Below are 22,165 nucleotides of genomic sequence, written 5' to 3'. Positions count from 1 at the left end.
ACCTTGTAACCCTTCCCTAACACCAGTGGCATAGTAGTTACAGGTTGAACTGCTAACCACAAGGTTAGTAGTTAGAAACCACTAGCCATACTTCAGGAGAAAGACGGAGCTTTCTACTCCCATTGCCAGTCGTCTCAGAAACCCATAGAGGCAGATTTCCTGTCCTACAGGGTTGCTATGAGTCAGAACCAACTCTGTGGCAGTGAGTTTGTGTGTTGAGTTTGGTATGACTCCTATAGATGGAACCTCTCTTATAGGACATGCCACGTTCTCCTTTGTTACCTTATGAAAAGGAATCGTTTTAGTTCAGTGTCTTCCAATAATGTAGTTGGAAAGTATCACAAATGATCAGAACTACACAATACTATTCTATTCAGAATTCAACAGGATCTCCTCTATATCACTTCTCAACAATGACTGTATGATAGACCCATGTAGGAATCTTTAAAAATACCATTGATTGATTCAAAGACTTTGATTCATTGGACTGGGGAAGAACCTGGACAGAAGTACTTTTTTTAAGTTGCCCAAATGATTCTGACTTGTGCAGACAGCATGGAGAGCCACTGTCTCACTCCTATGCTCACTGGTGTGTGAAGTAGAGAAATCCTAAGTCAGTTGGTTTAGTTCTGTCTACTGGAACTACTAGGTTATGTCTACTAGTTTGGGCTTACCTTTTTTTCCCCTAAAGTCTTTCTTGGTTAATGAGGTTGGAAGTTACCTCTCAGCTCTCACAAGGGAAAACACAAATTAGAAGCAGTAAATTGTCCGTTTCATTAGCATGCTTTGTTTTGCAATGACAGCTTTTACAAATTATTAAAATCATTTTGCAAACAGGCTTTTGAAATCATGAGATCTACTCACTTCTTACAATGAATCAGACATGAGCTTGTGTGGTCTAGTGGTTACGAGTGGAGACTAGTGGGAGTACTTTGGGGTTATTTGCTCATCTCTGACTGACTAAGTGACCTTAAGAAAGTCTCTTGAGCCTCACGGGGGAGCGTTTGCTGCAGCTTCACAGAAAGGCTGAAGACAAGTTAATCTCATTTTAAAAAAGAAAAGTGGTTAGGCTTTTTTTTTCTCATAAATTTGGAAATTTCTGTGCTTCTTGTGTTTGACTCAATGGTTGGGATCCCGCCACTGGGAGAACAACTGGGAAGGAGAACTGAAATTCTCTGAGACGGAAGCCCTCCTTGGCTCCCATGTAGAAAGCCAGGCACCACCAGTGTCTGAATTTTTAAGCTTATCTTTGACCGCTCCACATTTGTTTCCTTGTGAGTTCTAAAACCTTGTTCACTCATTCCTCAAAAACAATAGCAGCAGCAGCAGCTAGGAAAGTGCCCCAAAAGGACACATCCTTGTCATTTGATGGAAAGGGGGAACTCTTCCCCAGAGTGGCTTTTTTTGGTCCTTTCCTTGCATCCACGTGGCTGTTATGTTATCCTGGGGAGGAAGCCAGGGGCCACTGAGGAACCAAATCTTTCTGCAGACTCGGTGACTGTGTTGAATCTTCTTCTGCCTTATCCCCAGTAAGGGACAAGCAAGAGGGGGAAAGAATTATTAAATAGTAAATTCTGATAACTTAGAGGCCCCCAGAATATGCAAATGACGTTCATTTGGAAAGAATACCAGAATATTTCTTTTAGTATCAGAGGGACCTTCTGCAAAATGCCTCAGGCTTGTGTGAGCCCTCAAGTTTCTGAAAATAGATGACATTTCAACCCCTCTTGTTACTGGTCATGGCTCTCCGTGGTTTCAGTTTTGGGTGTATGGTTGTACTGGGGGGAGGTATTGTGGTTTAATCCTTTGTCTTAGCACTTGTTCATGTGGAGAAGCTGGGAAAATCTCCCAGCTCATTTTGTAGGGAGAAAATAATACTGGGAGTAATATGGTAAATATTACCTCACCAACAGGAAGAAAAAGTGGTGGAACTTAATTAATAAGCAGGATCCCTTTGTCAGAAAGTTAACCAGTGTGCTCCTGGATAAATCCTTTGGCAGCTCCAAAACCTCTGATATTGGCACTATTAAAACTAGCTGGATAAATGGAGACTAAATCACACTTAAGAAACCAACTGGCTTAACCTCATTTTTAGATCTCATGTTTTTGATTCTTCACTTATCTAGGCCATTTTTAATAATGGTGTTTCATGATAATGTCTGTGTGATGATAAGCCCCAGAGGCAGGGATGGTGACAGTTCTGTGTTCATTGGTAAAGTGACAAGCACACAGTGTGTACATGCTGACGATGGCAGTCTTCATGATTAACAGAAATACTCCTGTATCCTGTACTCTTTCTCTATGGGACAGGAGAGGAAACGAGAAAAGAAAAAAAGTCTCCTAAGCCCAGTGTTATCTTTTAGCAGTCTCTGCACCTCCCCACCTTTATGCATGGTGATCAGCAGAACAAGTTTCCCCACTGCAGCAGAACTCTGTATGAACCCAGTCATTTATCAAATCTGATAGGTACAGAAAAGTGTGTGGTTTTTCACATCCTGTCTCTTCCTCTGACCCTAAACCATAGAGAACCATGTTTCTGGTGACATTTATTCACTTAGACTTTCTCATAACTTTTTCTGTCCTTAAGATTATGGTGTGAGGGCTCAAGTGGGAAGAGAATGCTTTGAAAATGATGATGGTGGTATATGTGCAAAGGTGATTGACACACTGGATGATTGTATGGCTTGTGATAAGAGCTGTAAGAGCCCCCAATAAAAGTACGGGGGGGGGGGGGGATTATGGTATGTGTGAGGAGTATCATTCTATGTGATTTTGCAATAGCCTGCTAATTGAACCGTAAGTGTAGAAATCAGTACTAACCGCTTCAGAAATTCACAATTAGACAGGGTGGGAGTCTCTTCTGCTGCTCCGTTTTGAGGATCGGGTCAGGTGTTGATGTTGTCGGTGCCTGTCAAGTGCATTCCAGCTCCCAGCGAGCCCAGTGCTGCCGAAGGAAGCACCCCCGCACTGTGCCGTTCTCATAGCCTCGTCACCTTTGAGCCCATGCTTGCAGCCACTGTGTCAGAGCGTCTCGGTGAGGGCCGTCCTCCTTTTTCCTGCCCTTCTTCTTTACCAAGCGTGATGTCCCTTTCCAGGGACTGGTCTCTCCTGATAACATGCCCAAAGTCTGTGACGGTCTCAGCATCCTTGCATCTAGGGAGCACTCTGAGCATACTTCTTCCCAAACAGGTGTGTGTGTTCTCCTGGCAGTCTGTGGTACTTCCAGTATTCTTCACCTACTCCTCCTTCACGTGCATCAATTCTTCTGGGCTCTTCTTACTCGCTGTTTTCACGTGCCTGTGAGGTGGCCACAAATACCATGAATGTGGGTCAGGCATAATTACTCAGGAAGGATTGATTATCATTCAGACCTTGCTGTGACATACATTATTCTAGGATCTACACTGTATTTTCCCCAGTGGTTCAAAAATGCTAATAAATAAGACAATAAGGACCAGAATGGAAAGACTATTTAAAATTCCAGTTCATTACTGACTTTTCTTGCAGTACCGCAGTCTCTGGGTTACTTGTCCGTTAATATTATGTACATATGCCTTCATTTTGAAACAGTTGAACCAGTTCCTACTCAAAAAACCCGAACCCAAACCAGCCAGTTAATTCTGACTCAGAGTGACCTTTTATAGGGTTTCCAAGACCATAAATCTTTACGAGAGCAAGCAGCCTCATTTTCCTCCCAAGTGGCTAGTGCGTTTGAACTGCAGACCCTGTGGTTAGCAGCCCAACATCTAACCCACGGGGCTACCAGTGTGCCCTTTCTTGCCCCAACATAATAGTAAGGCTAAATAAGAAATACTTGCACCTGTTAGGAATTCCACTTAAAAAGACTCAGGAACAGATCTCACCCCCACCCTGACCCCACCTCACCCCTACTGTCTGTGTAGAATATGAATAACAGAATTTCACTAGTTATTATACAGCTCTTGCTCAGTGAGCCACAACTGTAACTCTTTATTTCACTCTCTCAGTTGATAAGATACAAACTAGTGACTCACAAAACTAATAGGTACTTCCAAGACTTAATATGAGTCTGTACAGCTCTAAACCCTTGGGAATGAGGAGTTATAAAAATAGCAACTCTAAATTTTTTTATTGTTCCACTTGTCATGCCCCAACTCTGGAACTCTTCTTGCCACTGTGTGTAACCATTCCTGTTAACCAGATGTTGTTTGATAGCTCAGTCATAGCAAATCGAGAGACTTGTTCTAACCTGACGTGCATTCTCTCCTTTTGATGTACAGCATATGTGGAGCAGTCAGCTACATAAAGGGCTTATCAACAAGATCCAGCTTGACACTGGCTTTGTGCTTTGTTGTCCTGCCATGTGCCATCTGGTAAAGGACGAGGAATAGAAGGCTGTCTGTCTTTTCAGAGTTGAGATTTGAATCAGTGACGTTGTCATGAGTGCTTTCATTTCTTGTTTGTAATTTGTACTTGCAAGTCTTTATTATGTAGCTTTCTTTCCAATCATATTCTATAGCATATAGATGGTTTATGTTAACCTGTTCTTTTAGTGTTGCCTTTATTAGTTCAAATTTTAAAACATTTGAAGGAAATAAAATAAAGGATAAAAATTCTTTTGTTTTTACTCACTTCTGATATTTTGTGCTAATGAGTTCAAAGGCATTTCTTCCCTAGAGGGTACATATTAACTATGTGGGTATTGCTGATTTTAATTGAAGAAGAAGGGGTTATTTGGGCCAAGTTATTAATATTTTCCCTGACAGACACTATTAGAAGTGGCAGGACTAGCACAGAAGATTGAGTCCCCACCAGTGCATAATGGGCAGGGGTTATTCTCTAACCAAAAGATCAAACAGATAAGTGATTCGCATATCATAATTAATAGAGTAAAGATAAAGGATTAAAGGAAGGGAGGGGGCTGGGCAGTCAGTTTAACAAAGGGAGGGAAAAGGATGTTTGATAAGATTGAAGTTGTGCTTCAAAGATAACTTAGAAGTGCAAGATTGCATTTCATGATTTTTTTTCTGTGGAGTGAAAAGTATGTTCTTTTACCTTTTGAAGTCATGAACCTAGACAAAATTCTTATTCTGAGCACTACCTTTTAGGAAGCCTGGAACGCTAGAAAAGGAGTTCGGAGAGACCCCAGTCTGAATAAGGGCTGGTCATGTGACATCTCTGAGCCAAGATCAAAGGTGAAAGGACTGGGCATTGACTGGGGACTATTTCCAAAACCATGAATAGCTGTAGGAGCTTACAGTTTTTTCAAAAGGCTTGCAAAGAAAAAAGTTCTGTGGGAGTATTACCCATGATGAGCGTTGTCCTTGAAATAATTTTTATTAACCTTAACAGTATTCTACACACATTGTCGTTATTGTTAGTTGTCATTGACTCAACTCCAACTTTTAACGGCTTTACACACAACAGAGTGCAGTGTTGTGTGGTCCAGCATCATCCTCACAATGCTTTTTGAAAGGAGATCTCAAAGCCTCCTCCCTCATCCACCCTAGTCTAAAATCTGACTACCACGATGACCCTGCTGGTACTTGAAATACCATTGCTTTCATTGTTCTAACTGTGCACAAGTTAACAGTACAACGAACTGAAAGACAGGTAGGGGATACTGTATGAACAAGTGTAAAATGTCCCTTCTTTAAGATCTTAGAAGTAGTCTATTCGTTTTTATTAACAGTCTTGAATAAAGGAACCAAGATCACCGCATAATTAGATTGCAGAGGCTTGTTTTTTCCTGGGAGCGTTGGTTTTCCTTCATTCTTCTTTGCTCCCGAGGGATAGAGATCATCATTGCATCTGGATGGCAGTGTACAAGCTTTTCAAACCTCAGGTCATAAGATAATCGCTAATAAATAAGACCTACTCACCAAATAGTCCTGAGCCTTCAAACTCCATGAATTCAATTCCACTAAGTGTTCACATAGGTCTTGGAAATGACCCTAACTGCATCCCCTGTGTGCTTTCGTGTGTAAATGACTATATATGCAGCACATACAAGCATGTGTGTGCGTGTGTCCACCAATACACTGATATCATGCATATACTCCCAGCTACCTGTAGCATACATATCTACCTATGTAACCACTCATGTATTTTTTGCTTGTTAGTACTGTTGTTGCAATATTGTGTATATTATAGAGGTTACCATAGAAACACACAGCTCACTTCCTCTGGGTCCAGTTAAACACATAGTGACCTGATGGGATGAACCAGAGTCACTAGGGCTCCTTTTTGATGAGCATATTTGATTTTTCGGAGATCCTAGTTACATGTCAGTTACGTTTGACAGTGTATTCAAAACAATCGAATTCCGAGTTTTACGATGCTTTGTTTCAGGAATTGTATAGTTTTAGCTCTCCGCATTCTATGGTGAAACATAGAGGGCCTCCGTGAGTCAGAGACCAACGTGGCCAGCGCCAACAACAGTAGTCACAGTGACTCAACTTTGCTGCTAGAGTGCAAAAGCCACCAAGGTCAGTACACAGATTCACGGCAGTGTTTCAATAAAACTTTATTTACAAAAACAGGTGATGCGCTAGATTTGTCCCAGTATGATGAGCAGTGCTGCTAATATGGGAATCAGCGGTTTCTGTTCAGAAGGGTTCTGTAATCATTTGCCAATTTACTGAGAGAATACATGGGTGGATGGGAGCAATGGGATCAGGTCTGTGAAGAAGGCTTGTGATGGAAATGTGGGGAATGGGTTAGATGGGAGACCACTTAGGAAGCTATAGCAATACTTCAGGCAAGAGATAATTCATAAGAAAGGGACCATGAGAATGGAGTGGGTAAAAGTAATTCAACAGATTCCAGAGGTACCTTACCTGCAGGTCAGCAGGACTTGGCGACTGTGATAGGACAGAGAACATCAGGGCTAAAAGTCAAAGAAGGCTGAGGTTCTACTATCTGAAAGTCTTAATGGAAATGTGGTTAGAAAATTCAGGTTTGAGCATAAAAGCCCCTGTTAGATATCCAGGGCGGGTGGGGAAATCTCAAGAGAAAGTTAGTGATTTCATAGTCAAATCCATGAAATCGAATGTAATGCAAATAAGGAAAAGGTCAATTTAAAACCCTTTCATTGATGGGCTGGTAGAAAAAGAAAATTCTGCCATATTGTAAAAAACCAGGGAAGAGGAGAGGACCCTGACTCCAGTCACAGAAGTGTGGAGCATTGTGGGAAGGAAGCAGTGCTCCTGGGGAGGGACCACACCAGCTTTCAGGTGTGCCACGTTGACTGAAAAGCACCGTTCCAGTCTTGAGTTTTTCTTCATTTATCCATTGGTAGGGACGGTGTTGCTCTGCACCCTATAATCGGTAAGCCCTTCCCCTAAGTACTTTCCATCATATGTGAAAAGTCTGACACAGGCAGATTTTCTCCACACTCAGTGCACTGCCGTGGGCACCAGATTGATCTTCCCACACCAGTCAGCCCAGTGACACCTGCAGATGCGCTAACTGTTCTAGCAGCAGGGACCCTAAGAAGAAACAAAACTATAACCAGTGCTTATCTTTGACCAAAATCAGTATAGACTGATGCCTTGATTTGTCTGAGCCACAGATAAAGTAGAGCAGAAATGCCTGTTGCTGTGAAAGCAAACTATAGAAATTCAGAAAATGCCCATTATGTCAGACTGGCAGAGTGGGCAGGTAGCTTCTTAATCTTAAGTAATAAAACATTTAAAAAGATAAGACATGGAATCTGGAAAACATGAAAGATCATATATAATCCTATGTAATTTTAAGTGTTACTTTGGAAATAGAAGCAACCACAATTCGCTTGAATTAATCATTCAAAATAATTATAACATACTAAATCTGTTGGATAAGCAGACTGCTGACCACTAGGTCAGTGGTTCAAAACCACTGGCCATTCCTTGGGAGAGAGATGAGGCTTTCTGCTCCTGTGAAGGTTTACAGCCTCACACGCTATACAGGGTCAGTGTGAGTCTGAATCCACTCAGTGGCCATGGGCGGAAGATCTCATGTGTTCAACATCTTTCTTGACATAATTATCATTCTGATATTATAACTTTTCATCTTTATGTCTCTGACTCTGGTTTCTAGAAAGGATCATTTTAAAGAGAAAACATACTTTTACATGACTCCACTGTGATCTCTTGATTTTTTAATTTTTAGAGGTACATAGAAACTATTAGTATACGTTTAGTAAACTATTATACATATAGTAAACTTGCATACCTGACCTTATTCCAAATAGGATTGAAGGCAACTTGCAACTCCTAGATAGTTAGTATTATATATTTCTGTAGTTGTTCCAGTCTTTGTTAGAGAGTGGGGAGGAAAGTCTCAGTTGAGAAATAATTCTGGAATAAATAAGGCTACAGGAAGCCTAGCTGGCTAGCTTTCCAGGAGTGCAATTATGCAACAGTACTTAGCACTCGAGTGTTAAGAATAGTCAGGAAATCCTGGGTCCAGATGCCTGAGGATTACGACCTATCTGCTTGAGTACTTGCTGCTGAAGGCTCCATGTCCCCAAACTGATATTCCTCTCTTCCAGCAGACTCAGGATTTCTCTATCAGCACTTCCTCCTGCCTACCAGCCACTTCACCACTTTTACATTTGCAGTCTTCTCGTTCTCAAAAACAAATCTAAGGCATGCTATTCCTTCTGTGGACTCCTTGAAGACTACATATACATTAGTTTGGCAAGTAAGGATTAAATGTAATAGAGTGCGCTACAGCCTGCAAAGATAAAAGTCAGCATGTTGACTCAGAACTTGGGCTTCTTGTGACAAATTGCCTCGGTTCAAAGCCCTGCTCTGCCACTTACCATCTTGTGACCCTCATTTTTCTGTGCCTCTATTTCTTCATCTATAAATAGGTGTCCTCTCAAGGATTAAAGGTAAAAACAAGTCTACAATAAATGATCACCAGAAGTATGTAGTGTCAGTTGATAATGTAGTTATCACAATGAATAAAAGACCTATCCACCTGCGGGATTCCATTTGAATTTTACAACAATTTTACAACAGGTTACTCTTCTCGTACTTAAGTATTACCATCCTCGTTTATCGACAGACCCTAGAGCTTTGGAGAACTGCTCACCTGACACTTGGGGCTGCCCGGCTGAGCTCAGATCAGAGTGCTGTCTGTGCAGCGTGCAGAGGCAGGGCTCCTCTGGCTGGCTGGGTTCGAGGTTTCCCCTCAGGAGCCAGCTGGAAACAACTGATGTGACTGCTCCGAAATGTGTTCAGGATTTTGACAGCAGGTCTGAGCTCACTAAAAAGAATGTATGATGATTGGCTGTACGCTTATACTGCCTTTTATTCCCCCTTGCTAAGGTTTCTATTTTTTTGGACAAAAATGTATGTAGATTTAATCACATCTTATAATGAGGTTATTAATTTATAGACTTCTTTTAGCCTTATAGGTTTGCTAGAGAAATGTTACTGTCCCTAAAGTTTTCAGACTAGTGCAGTAAAAGGGGGCTCTTGTACAAACTAGTTCTCCTCAGCTTCACATCTCTGATCTCACATACATATGGGCACACAGAGAGAAATACAGTAACAACACTGATTTCTAATTTGGAGGTTACGCTACCAAAAAATGATTGGAAATCCAGCAATTGACATTAAGAAAGGAAACCTAATATGCAAAACTAGAACTGGTTCTCTGTGGGATGCTCTGGGTACCTTATTCCTTTGTGTACCACCCTCTCCGTAGTCATGGCACTTGTGAGGAGCCGTGCTGATGCTGGGGGTAAGCATCGAACTGTTAACCACAAGATAGATGATCCAAACCCACCAGCGACTCTGCCAGACAAAGATGAGGCTCTCTGCTCCCGTAGAGATTTACAGCCTTGGAAGCTCTCAGTAGTAGTTCTACTCTGTCCTACAGCAGTGGCTCTCTACCTGTGGGTCATGACCCTTTGGGGATCGAATGACCCTTTCAGAGGGGTCAACCGATTCATAACAGTAGCAAAATGACAGTTACGAAGTAGCAACAAAAATAATTTCATGGTTGGGTCACCACAACCTGAGGAACTGTATTAAAGGGCCGCGGCATGAGGAAGGTGGTGAACCACTGTCCTGTAGGGTAGCTATAAGCTAGGATCAATTCAATGGCAGTAGGTTGGTTTGCATGGCACTTTGAGAGGTAAATTGAAAACAACTTTCTTTTTCTTTAATCATTTTATTGGGGGCTCATAGCACAATCCATCCATCCATCCATTGTGTCAAGCACATTTGTGCCATCATCATTTTCAAAATATTTGCTTTCTACTTGAGCCCTTGGTATCAGCTCCTCATTTTTCTCCTCCCTCCCCCACCCCCTCCCTCACAAACCCTTCATAATTATAAATTGTTATTATTTTTCATGTCTTTACTGATTGATGTCTCCCTTCACCCACTTTTCTGTTGTCTGTCCCCTAGGGAAGAGGGGGTTATATATAGATCCTTGTGATCAGTTCTCCCTCTCTTCCCCACCTCCTCCTTCCCCTCCTGGTATTGCTACTCTCATTTTTGGTCCTTAGGGATTTATCTGTCCTGGATTCCCTGTGGAAAACAACCTTATTTCCATATAAAGCACCCCGGTGGCATAGTGGGTTGAGCTCTGGACTGCTAACCATAAGATCATTGGTTCAAGCCCTCCAGGTACTCCACAAGAGAAAGCTGAGGCTGCTTCTGTAAAGATTGACAGCCTCAAAAATCCACAGAGCAGTTGTACTATGTCATTTAGGGTCACTACGCATCACAATCTACTCGCCCGAGAAGGTTTGGGTGGGGTTTTTATTTTCATATATTAATCAAATACTAGTCTATTGTACTGTTAAAGTCACAGAAATTTTGGATGGATCAAACAGGGACAATTTAAATTCATAAAGGCTTGGCTCTATGGAATTGACATCTGACCTGCCTGCCCTAGGCTTCTTGTTTTTATTTTAGCCAATGCTATCTCATATTCATTATCTTCAGTCTAATTGTAGGGAAGTAGCAACCTAATAATCAAAAAAGCATCACCTACGTGTGGGAAAGCAAGAGTTGACTTCCAAATTCCATTTATTCTGATCACAGCCCAGTGCCTAACCACTACGCCGCCAGTCCAAATTCCACTTTATACGAAGATACCTCGGGAAACACTGACCATGACAGCCTAGATTCACCTAAGTGCTAAGCCTGGCTGGGTCTCCTGCAGTCTCCTTCCCCAGCTGGAAAGAATTCATGATTTTGTTAGTAGTCTTTTGCCAGCATCTCAGAGAATCTGTGGCCTTGCAAGGCTTAGGGAGTGTGATCTCTCTCCCAGTGTAAACTAAATTTGGGAAATACTAGTAGGCAAGCCTCATGAAGTGTGAGAACTTGCGTCTTCCATCCACCTGACGGTGAAGAAATTAGAGAGAAGTCGAGCTGTGTGGCTTTCTCATTACTAAAGATAGTTTGCACTTCCCCTGTAAGACCTGGCCGGCTCAGGGCTGTTCTGGTAATGTTGTTCTTTTACATCGGCTCTGTGTACAAGATGGATAAGCAAAGGAGAAATCTGTGCCTAAGAAAATAGTGTTTACCGTTCCATGCTCACGACTGCCAAATACTCTCCTCGGATTTCTGGTGCGACATGGATTTAAATCTGTCGTTTTATTCAGATTTTGTGTGTCCAGTGCCAATGACTAAAGATAAATAGACATCTGAAAGTGCTCTGTGGCAATTGTAAGATTATTTGGGCAAGAAGGAATGTTCCTACTGAAGCCTTTCCAGGAGTGGAACTCACCGTGGCCCTGTGACGCTGCTCTTAGAGAAAAACGTGAAAACTAACAGTGTCTCATCTTTCGGATTAGGTGTTACTCGGTTTTGAAATACCATGGTTACTGATCACATTTCAATAAAAATTCCTCCCAAGATTGCTTTATAAGTAATCGCTCCTTGGGAGTATTTACTGGAGATGCTTAGAATAAAAAGTATTGTCCTTTATGGAGTTTGTATTGATACACACACACACACACACACACACACACACACACACAAAACCACCTCCCTCCCATGGAGTCAATGCTGATTCACAGCAACCCTACAGGGCAGGGTAGAACTAACTGCCCTGGGGGCTTCTGAGACTGTGCCTGTGGCAGGAGTAGAAAGCCCTGTCTTTCTCCTGCAGAGCCTCAAACTGCTCACCTTTCAGATCGTAGCCCAACACGCCACCACTGTGCCACCAGCATTCCCATATTGATTACCTAGTAAGATGTTTTTTAAAAATAACAATGCTAAGCATTTTTTCGAAAGATAATGTTAAGTATTGATTGCCTTTTTCAGGCGGTATAACCCAAGTGTTCCAAGAATGCTGCTTGCCATCAGGTCGGTCTGACTCCAAGTGCCAGTTTCAGTGGAACTCTCCTCCACTGTCCCCTCCCCAGGTGGAAGGAATGCAGATGGGTCTTTTAGTGATCCTTTGCCAAAATGCCAGAGAACTTTTTGTAGATTCAGACTTTAGTCTTTAAACTTTTTCCTGGGATTTCTTTTGTTCCTTTGTTTGTGAAGTCTTCTCTCTATGGAAGTTTTCTTAAATCAGAGAGACCTGGTAATCCTCAGAAATTCCTTTAGCAAGTCAAAGATCATATTCCTTTTGCCCTTCCCATTTTGTAGATGTTTATTGATTTCTTCCTGTTGCGTTTCTTATTTCTGTTGTTTCAGACTGGTCCCAAGACTTGGTATTCAGAAGCATTCTGAAGAAAATGTGGTGTTTACACAGTTTATAGCTACCTTGCTTGAAGAATTACATTTAAAGAATGAAGACCTTGAAAGTTTAACCACCATTTTTAGAACAAACTGTTAATAAAGAGTGGTGAGTCGGGTTGTGTTTTACTTTGCTTTGTTTTTCATTTGTTGCCTGTGTGAATTTTTGTTGTTGTTGAAAATGTTTTAAACCGAGTACCGACTCTGAGACGTCCTCAGCTTGTTCAGGAAGAGCATGCTGTCCCAGAGTTCTCAGTCCCCTCAGTCACTACCTGCCCACTCTTGTGGAACTTTCTCTTCCATCTTTGTTGCTCCTTGGCTTCAGGCTTTAGCAGTAATTTCTGTATCTTGCAATCCAGGAAACTCCCCATTATCTACTTCCTACTCAGATGTGCCCTATCAGGAAGTTACAGTTTACTTCAACCCAAGGACTATAGTGGTCCTTTGAGAACATCCGTACTGCACCCGTTAGAGAAGTCACCCTACCCCACTAATAACTGTGTGCATCTCGTGCAGACGAAGAGAGGTGGGTTTCCAAGTCTAGCTTTGTTGACGCTTCCTCCCACTCCCAGACACCATCTCTCTCCTGCCCCTTTCACACCTGGAGTGTGTCCCTCCCTCTTTCTGATTTAATCACCCCCTCTCTGGTCTCTTCAGCCTTTCAGTTCTCACTGGCACACTTCCAAGGGCTCAAATAGGCAGATATCAGTGTTATCGTTGAAGCAAGTCATCCTAAGCTTACAAATGAAACTCTAAGGGAGCATTTTCATTTTATAAAAACTTTAAATTGCTTTTTTAATTATAAAGTCGATGTGTGCTTCATAATAAAATCAAAATGAAATAATACAGAATTACATATGTAATAAAGAACCCCCAAAAATCAAATCATTGTGAATGAGGGGGAGTGCAGATTGGGGACCCAAGACCCATCTATAGGCAACTGGACATCCCTTACAGAGGTTCGCAGGGAGGAGACAAGCCAGTCAGGGTGCAGTGTAGCAACAATGAAACATACAACTTTCCTCTAGTTCCTAAATGCTTCCCTCCCCCAACTATCATGATCCCAATTCTACCTTATAAATCTGGCTAGACCAGAGGATATGCACTGGTATAGATAGGAACTGAAAACACAGGGAATCCAGGACCAATGCTGAGAGTGGTGATACCAGGAGAGTGGAGGGAGGTTGAGGTGGAAAGGAGGAACCAATTACAAGGATCTACATATAACCTCCTCCATGGGGGATGGACAACAGAAAAGTGGGTGATGGGAGACGTCAGACAAGTATAAGATATGACAAAATAATAATAATTTATAAATAAGCAAGCACTCATAAGGGAGGGGGGAGCGGGGAGGGAGGGGAGAAAATGAGCTGATACCAAGGGGTCAAGTAGAAAGCAAATGTTTTGAAAATGATGATGGCAACAAATGTACAAATGTGCTTGACACAGTGGATGGATGGATGGATGGATTGTGTTAAGAGTTGTACGAGCCCCCAGTAAAATGTTAAAAAGAAAAAGGAAAATTCCCCGCTTGCCTCTGCTTCCAAGCCCACTGTCCTTCCCAGAGCATACTTGGTATATATTGTTGCAGATTGATTTGTTTTATTTGCATTTTTATGGAAAATTCTAAAAGCAAATCTGTAAGTATATGGGAAAGATATTTGAGAAAGAGAAGTGGGAAAGAATGGCATTTTATTGAGCCTACCAGAAAGTAAAATGCACTATGCGTCACCTAACATCCATGTGGACAGTGTCTGATTGTATACCCGAATCAAATGGGCTTCAAAAGGTTCACTGGAAAATGTCATTATCTTTTCATTATTGTCGTTTTCCACCAACTCTTAGAAACCACCTTCCAAAACCATGGCCCCATAAGGTCTTTGTGTAGGGCAAACAGTTCTCCTTTTAGTTATTATTTTCCCCTAACGGTGAAAGACCCCAGGGCAATACTCTCACAGCACTGGACCAGGAGCGGCGTACAGGCAGGTGAGACGGAGATGGGGCATGGTCGTCTGATAAGAGGCCAGCGGGGATTCCCGCTACTCAGGCGGCAGAGCAGTAGACAGGACGGGGTTGAACATGTTCCACGTCCTCCTCACTTGCTTCCTCTAGTTCTGCGCCTGCTGCCGCCCTCTCAGCCTCTGCTGTGTCCAGAGCCATTCCTCCAGTAGCTCCTGCAGCAGCAGTGGTGACAAGCAACAACAAGGACAGCCAGAGCTGGCTCCCAGAAGGTTTTAATATGGTGTTCATACAACGCCTTGTTTCATAGACTATGTCGGGGATGTTGAGCAGTGTGTACCTGTATAAGGAATTTGTTCTATAACTGCCTCCCAATTTATACTATCCTGGCAAGGGTCTTGACCTTCACACTGATTAGGGGCACCTGACCCTAGCTACATAGCCACAAGAATGCTGAGAAATAATCCAGTCAGTTTGACAAGGATAGGGGATTTCCCTGTCATAAAGACCAACTCATAGCTCTCAAGCTGCATTTGGAGCTGGGTCGATTTTACCAAAACCACGATAGCAGTGTAATAGGACAGAATGGAGTGGATGTTGTGGAGACAAACCCCAGTGTTCACTATAACTGGTAAAGTATCTTAGGTGCTTTTACTTAAACTCTGTATTTTCTTTCTTTCCAGATGGAATCCATGATGAGAGAATAGAGCATGAACTTCTATTCACCATTTCTGGAAGGGTGGTTCTGATGAGGGTCTGCTGGCAACTGATAACCAGCGTTATTCCAAGAACAACCTTGGCCTCCTTAGATTTCAAACTTATCCCCCAGCCTCTAATTGCAGAGTGACACCTCCGAGAAAAATCAGTATTTCAAGAAGGATGAGCCCTTGTGTCCTTAGCTACAAGAGAGAGTATATTGATTTATTTTAAAATGAAAGTTAAAACTTGAAACAATATTTGAGAAAATATAATGATCTCTTATTTTTCCTGGGTGATTCCCACAAGCATATTAGCTATTCAAAAAATTAGGAAGATGTTTGCTATAGAGTACACCACTTAAAAACATGCTACATGAAAGAAGTCCGCTCTAGTAGCTCACATGTGGCATGCATCCATTGATAGGAAACATTCAAAAATTGACGTCTTTGAAGTAGGTCTCAGATCCATGGCTGCATGGGGACTTTCTGTACGAGGACACACAAGATCTTCCTAGAGAGCTAAACATGTTCTAAAACAGAATTGGAATTTTTGTGATTCATTTTAAAAATCAATTTTTTTAAAATAGTTTTACTTGTGCACTTAAAACAGATAGGTTTTATATCTGTAAACTGTAAGTACTTCAATAAAACTGTGTTAAAAATCATAATTGGCAGGGCCCCTCCCACTGACATTCAGTGAACCCCCTCCAGGTAAACAACAGACAAGGCTCTCTCCTCACAGCACCACCACCTCCTTGTGCCCACACACACGTCACCAGGTGTGAGGTGAGGCACCAGTAGCTTATTATACAGCGATTTGAGAAGCCACATGGAGCAAATACCATAAAGTACCAATACCACCCTCCCTCCCACACATGCCTCTCAAGTTACGTGAGCCTGGCAGGATGGGAGCAAGAATGCCGTGCAGCTCAAAATCTCTGCCGGATCTGGATTTCTAAATACCTTCGAATTAACAGAACCAAGTCTCCTTGGAAAGAGGCTGGTTCTGATGCCGAGCAGGGAACGTGCAGGGCTGGAGCATCTTGTAGTGAAAAAGTAAGTGCCCAGAAAACAAAAGGAGGGGGCACGCCAAAGAGATGTGTACCAACCTGAAAGAGCGCCCCATGGCCAGAGCTGGCTGGTTTGGGCAACAAATGACACTTTGGGGTTATAACCCAAGGGATAAAAGAAATATGGGTGAGCCCATAAGTAAGAGAGGAGATGAGGGAAATCTTCCTTACGTAAGAATTCCAAATAATTGATATGTAGTCACTACCCCCTCCAGGAGTTAAAGCTCCCTCGCCTCCCTTTCAAGATTGGATAGATTCAGTGAATTGCGTCACTGAAAATACAGTAGGAAAAGAGAAAAATCACGTTGCGATGAAGTAAGTTTGCAAAGAAGAGAGCTTGGCAGGCACTAGGTTAACCAAGTAATCAAGGTTAACCAGTGGTATCATGTGGAAATATGCGTCCTGATATGATGTAATAGGAGGTACTTCACCTTGGTGGTAGTCTTCCTAATGAAAGCCATTACCTTGGGCTAATCATGAGGAAAACATCAGACAAAACAGATTGGAAGAAATTCTGCAAGATACTCCTCGAGACTGTCAGGATCAGAAAAGCAAGACGGCTGAGAATGGCAGACAAGAAGACCCGGGAGGCCTGGAAGCTAACAGCAGTGTGGGACTCTAGACGGCTCCTGGAGCAGAAATGGAAAATGCCATCGAGCGTGTACTTTGGTTCATAGCCCAGCGCTGTGGCAGATGTGCCCTGGACGTGTCAGTGATGGAGGAGGCAATTGTCGATGGCGTGGAAGGATAGGTTGGGGTATGAGGTGGTGATGGGCAGGGGAGGTGGCACTCTGGCAGGAGCAGGCACAGGAAGAAAGGCACAAAGTGGAAAGACCCAGGGTCTGTACTTTATTAGATGCATCTGGAATTGGGGACAGACCACGGAAAGCAGGATTTTAAAATGAGGTGAGTGCAGGTATGAAGCAGCTAAAAGAACTACAACCCTTCAGTTGTGCTTTTGCAAACTTGAAACGCGACTATACCAGACTGCAAATTAAACCCCCTCCCCCCCCAAACAAAATTCCATCAAAATTCAAAACGCAGGACTTAAAGTGAACAACCTACAGAATGGGAGAACATATTTGGGAATCTGATGAGAGTGGATATTACAATCCAGAAATTTAGAGAATTCTACAACTAAACAAAAGACAACCCAACAATGAATGTGCAGAGGGCTATTTGTTAGGCTGGGTTGTCTAGAGAAAAAAACCAGTGATATAAATGCATAAGAAAACCATCAACTCAAGTCTGTGGGTCAGCGCCCTCTTCAGACTCATAGCCAAAGGCCAGTGACTCGGCAACAAGAAGCAGGACTCAGGAAGATCGCAGGCTAGTGAGTGCAGAGTGGCATGGATCCAATGTCTGAATGTTGGCACAGAACTGACAGCTGTCAGGTGGGCTCATGTGGGGCCACCCCTGTAGGCAGACGTAACTCCAGCAAGGAGGAAGAAAGGCAAGAGGAAAGAGAAATTCCCAATGTCTCTTCTTATTAAAAGGCCACGCCCCCAAGGAGGTATACACAGGCTGTGGCTTGATTGATAGGTTAGACTCCACCCCTTCACTTCACACAGGTGCAAGTTGACCTAAGATCTTTAACCACCAGACTTGGGCATTTCATCCAACAATAGGCACGTGAAAAGATGTTCAGTGGCCTTATTCAGGGTTGGTTGCATTGCGACAGATCCAATTCATGGTGACCATATGTGTAACAGAACGGACCACTACCTTGTCTGCCACCTTCACAGTCTCTGATAGGCCTGAGCCCACTGTTGGCAGCTGCCATGTGATCTCATCTCCTGGAGGGTTTTCTCAGACACTCCACGAAACATGATGTTCTTTGGTACTGACTGGTCTTTCCTGATGACATAAAGTACGCAAGATGAAATCTTCCCATCCCCTCTTAACGGGCATTTTGGGCATACTTCCTCTAAGACACATTCCTTCATTCTCCTGGCAACCAGTGGGATAGTCATTGCTTTTCACCAACACCATGAATCAAATATGTCCTTTCTCCTCCACCATGGCTTGGATCAAGGCACATGTTAGTCATCAAAGCGATTCCTTTGCTTTTTAGTATATTTTTTTAATGATTTTATTGAGGGCTCTTACAGTTCTTATCACAATCTATACATGATTCCATTGTGTCAATCAAATTTATACATATGTTGCCATCATTTTCAAAATAGTTTCTTTTATACTTGAGCCCTTGATATCAGCTCCTCATTTCCTCCCTCCCCCACCTTCCCTCCCTCATGAATCCTTTATAATTTTTTTCACGTCTTATACCGACTTCTGTCTCCCTTCACCCACTTTTCTGTTGTCCATCCCCCTGGGAAAGGGTTATATGTAGATCATTGTGATCAGTTCCCCCTTTCTCCCTCCACCTTACCCTTACCCTCCTGGTATCACTACTCCCATTATTGGTCCTGAGGGGTTTATCTATCCTGGAGTCCTGTGTTGTAAACTCTTATCTGTACCAGTGTATGTGCTCTGATCTTTCTGGATTTGTAAGATAGAATTGAATTATGATAGTGGGGGGAAGGAAGCATTAAAGAACTAGAGGAAAGTTGTATGTTTCACCGGTGCTATATTGTACCCTGACTGGCTCTTTTCTACCTTGTGACCTTTCTGTAAGGGGATGTCCAATTGTCTACAAATGGGCTTTGGGTCTCCACTCTGGGAGCCTCCCCTCCCATTCACATTGGTATAATTTTTGTTCTGGGTCTTTGATGCCTGATACTTGATCCTATCGACACGTCATGATCACACAGGCTGGTGTGCTTCTTCCATGTGGGCTTAGTTGCTTCTCAGCTAGATTGCTGCTTGCTTATCTTCAAGCCTTTAAGACCCCAGATGCTAGCTGTATCTTTTGATAGCTGGGCACCAACACCTTTCTTCACCACATTTCCTCGTGCACCCATTTTGTCTTAAGCGATCATGTTGGGAAAGTGAGCATCACAGAATGCCAGGTTATTAGAACAAAGTGTTCTTGCATTGGGGGAGTATAAGTACACAGATCTATTTCTCTGTCATATCTAATATTCATTTATGTACATGCCTGTGTTTAGACCTCTCTAAATGTCCTTTGCCTCCTAGTTCTTTCCTCTATTTCTTTTTACTTTCCTCTTGTCCCACCATCATGCTCAGTCTTCATCTGGGTTTCGGGAATTCCTCTCAGCTACATTGCCCTTGATTAAGCCCCACCAAACATCCTATGCCTTCCTCGCTATCTATTTTAGATCACTTGTTCCCTTTTCCCTGCGTTTGTTAACACCCATTTCCTTTCCCCCACTTCCCCTCTCCCATGTCCCCCCGGAACTGTTGGTTCTGTTTTCTCCTCCAGATTGTTTATCCCACCTATCTTATCTAGATAGACATTCGGAGATAATCACAAAAACAATACAAAGAAAAAAAAAACAAAGAAAGCAATGACAAAAAGAAAAACCTGTAAGTCCAGGTCTGTTTGTTGACCTTTAGGAGTGTATTCCAGTCAAGTCTGGTGGGGTGCCATGCCCTGGTCCCAAAGGCTATTTTTTGTATTCCCTGGGACATTGCTCTGCTCCCCTTGCTACTCTGTTGCATGCCCTTAGTGTTTCACCCCAGTGTGATAGGATCAAACCGAGCACAATTTCCTCACTGTGTCTCTCCAGTGTTGTCCCCTTAGCGCTATGGGTCAGTGAGGTACATTGAGTCTGTCTTGTGGTGGGGCTGGCCCTATGGTTTTCTCTGTGCATCGGCTGCTCTGAGCAGGAATATCATCCTTGGGGCTTGGTGAGCCAGGATATGGTCCCCTCTCTTCTCTCTTCGTTTGCTCCTGTGCTCTGATCAGACGCGCCCTTCTTCCCGAGCTGCAGCTTCAGTGCTGTCCTCTGAAGTGCATTCTTCTGGGTGGGAGATGTTGGGACTCCCACATAGTTGAGATTGGGGCCAGACCCACAGACCTCTCTGTTGGTTCCCTGCTTCGTGCCACTATGTTCTATTCACATCTTGGTGCACCAAGTTGAAGTCTGGTCCCTGTTGCAGCACATTCCCCAATGCAATCCACCATTTGTTTCCTTGACTGCTGGTTCCATGGATCCTGACTTAATTGAGCCAAGTAGAATGAAATCCTTGACAACCCTGGACAACTTCCATTTCTTTGGCATTCATGACTTTATTAGTCAATTCTGAATCAGTGTATGCATGGTTTCCAAGACTGTAAATCTTTACGGGAACAGACAGCCTCATCGTTCCCCGCAGAGTGGCTGATGGGTCTGAATGTCCAACCTTGTGGTTAACAGCTGCAAATCAAAACCACAGTGAGATACAACTCACCCCTACTAGGTGGCTATTATCAGAAAAATGGAAAATAACAAGTGTTTGTGAGGATGTGGTGAACCTGGAACCCTCGCCTGCTGTAGGTATGATTGTGAATTTGTGTGTCCTTGTACAAAACAGTTCAGTGGCTCCTCCAAAAGTTCAACTTAGAATGAACAGAGCAATTCCATTGCAGATAAATACCCAAGAGACTTGAAAGTAGGAACACAGACGTGTGTGTGGCTGTTCATTACAGGACTATTCACAATATCCCAAAGGTAGAGATGACCCAAATTTCCATTGACAAATGATTAAGCAATGTGGTAAATAAGTTCTGGTAATGTATGAACTTTGCACACGCTGAGTGAAATAAGTCAGATGCAGAAGGATGAAGTCGTTTGTGGTTTTTGTTTGTGCCATCAAGTTGCTTCCAACTCAGCGATGTACAACAGAACAAAACACGGCGTGGTCCTGTGCCATCCTCACAATGGTTCCTGTGCTTACGCCCATTGTTGGAGCCACTGTGGATCCATCTTGTTAAGGGCCTGCCTTTTTTTCACTGCTCCTCCACGAAGCATGACGTCCTTCTCCAGGGACTGGTTTCTCCTGACAAATATGTCCAAAGTACAAGAGATGAAGGATCATTCTAGCTATACTTTTTCCAAGACATCTGTTCTTTAGGCAGTCCATGGTACTTCCAATATTCTTCACTAGCACCATAATTCAAAGGCATCGATTTTTTTCTGATCTTAGAGAATATCTTAACTCATATGCATATGAGACTTGAAAATACCATGGCTTGGATCAGGCACACCTAACATCTTGCTTTTCAACACTTCAAAGAAGTCGTGTGCAGCAGATTTATCCAATGCAATTATCATTTGATCTCTTGACTGCTGTTTCCATGAGCATTGGGTGTGGATACAAGCAAGACGAAATCCTTGACAACTTCAGTCTGTTCTCCATTTATCATAATGTTACCTATTGATCGGTTGTGAGGATTTTGGTCGTCTTTCCATTGTCCATACTGAAGACTGTAGTCCTTGAGCTTCATCAGCAGGTGTTTCAATTCTGCCTCACTTACGGCAAGGAAGGTATGTCATCTGCATATCACAGGTGGTTAAGCCTTCCTCCAATCCTAGTGCCACCTTTGTTTTCACATAGCCCAGCTTCTCTGATTATTTGCTCAGTATACAGATTGAATAAGAGTGAGGAGAGGATATAACCCTGACACGCCTTTCATGATTTTTAAAACTTGCTGTGTGCCCTTCTCTATTCAAACAACTGCCTCTCGGTCAATGTACAGGTTCCACTTGAGTAAAATGAAGTGTTCTGGAGTTGCCATTCTTCTCAAGATTATCTTTAGTTCGTTATGGTCCACACAGTGGATTGTCTTTGCATGTTCATTAACACAGCGTCTTTCCTGTGCTCTGCTATGAGCGAAGATCCATCTCACATCAGCGATGAT

At 42.8% G+C, this 22,165-nt stretch overlaps 1 protein-coding gene across 1 annotated transcript in view; it reads left to right on the top strand.

Annotated features, from left to right (window-relative positions):
- RPAP2 (RNA polymerase II associated protein 2) overlaps window positions 1-15,999 on the top strand; it is a 106,192-nt gene extending 90,193 nt beyond the window's left edge. The window contains exons 13-14 of the mRNA XM_045292041.1: window positions 12,633-12,783; window positions 15,317-15,999. Of these exons, the coding sequence (XP_045147976.1) occupies window positions 12,633-12,774 (142 nt within the window). The 3' untranslated portion in view covers window positions 12,775-12,783; window positions 15,317-15,999. The remainder of the gene's footprint in view (window positions 1-12,632; window positions 12,784-15,316) is intronic.
- Window positions 16,000-22,165: the final 6,166 nt, after the last annotated feature.

Source organism: Echinops telfairi, unplaced genomic scaffold, assembly GCF_000313985.2.
Source record: "Echinops telfairi isolate 266 unplaced genomic scaffold, ASM31398v2 ScPeMD7_443;HRSCAF=831, whole genome shotgun sequence".
Lineage (NCBI taxonomy): Eukaryota > Metazoa > Chordata > Mammalia > Afrosoricida > Tenrecidae > Echinops > Echinops telfairi.
Note: the sequence above shows the minus strand (reverse complement) of the source record. Positions and strands in the feature narration are given on the sequence as shown.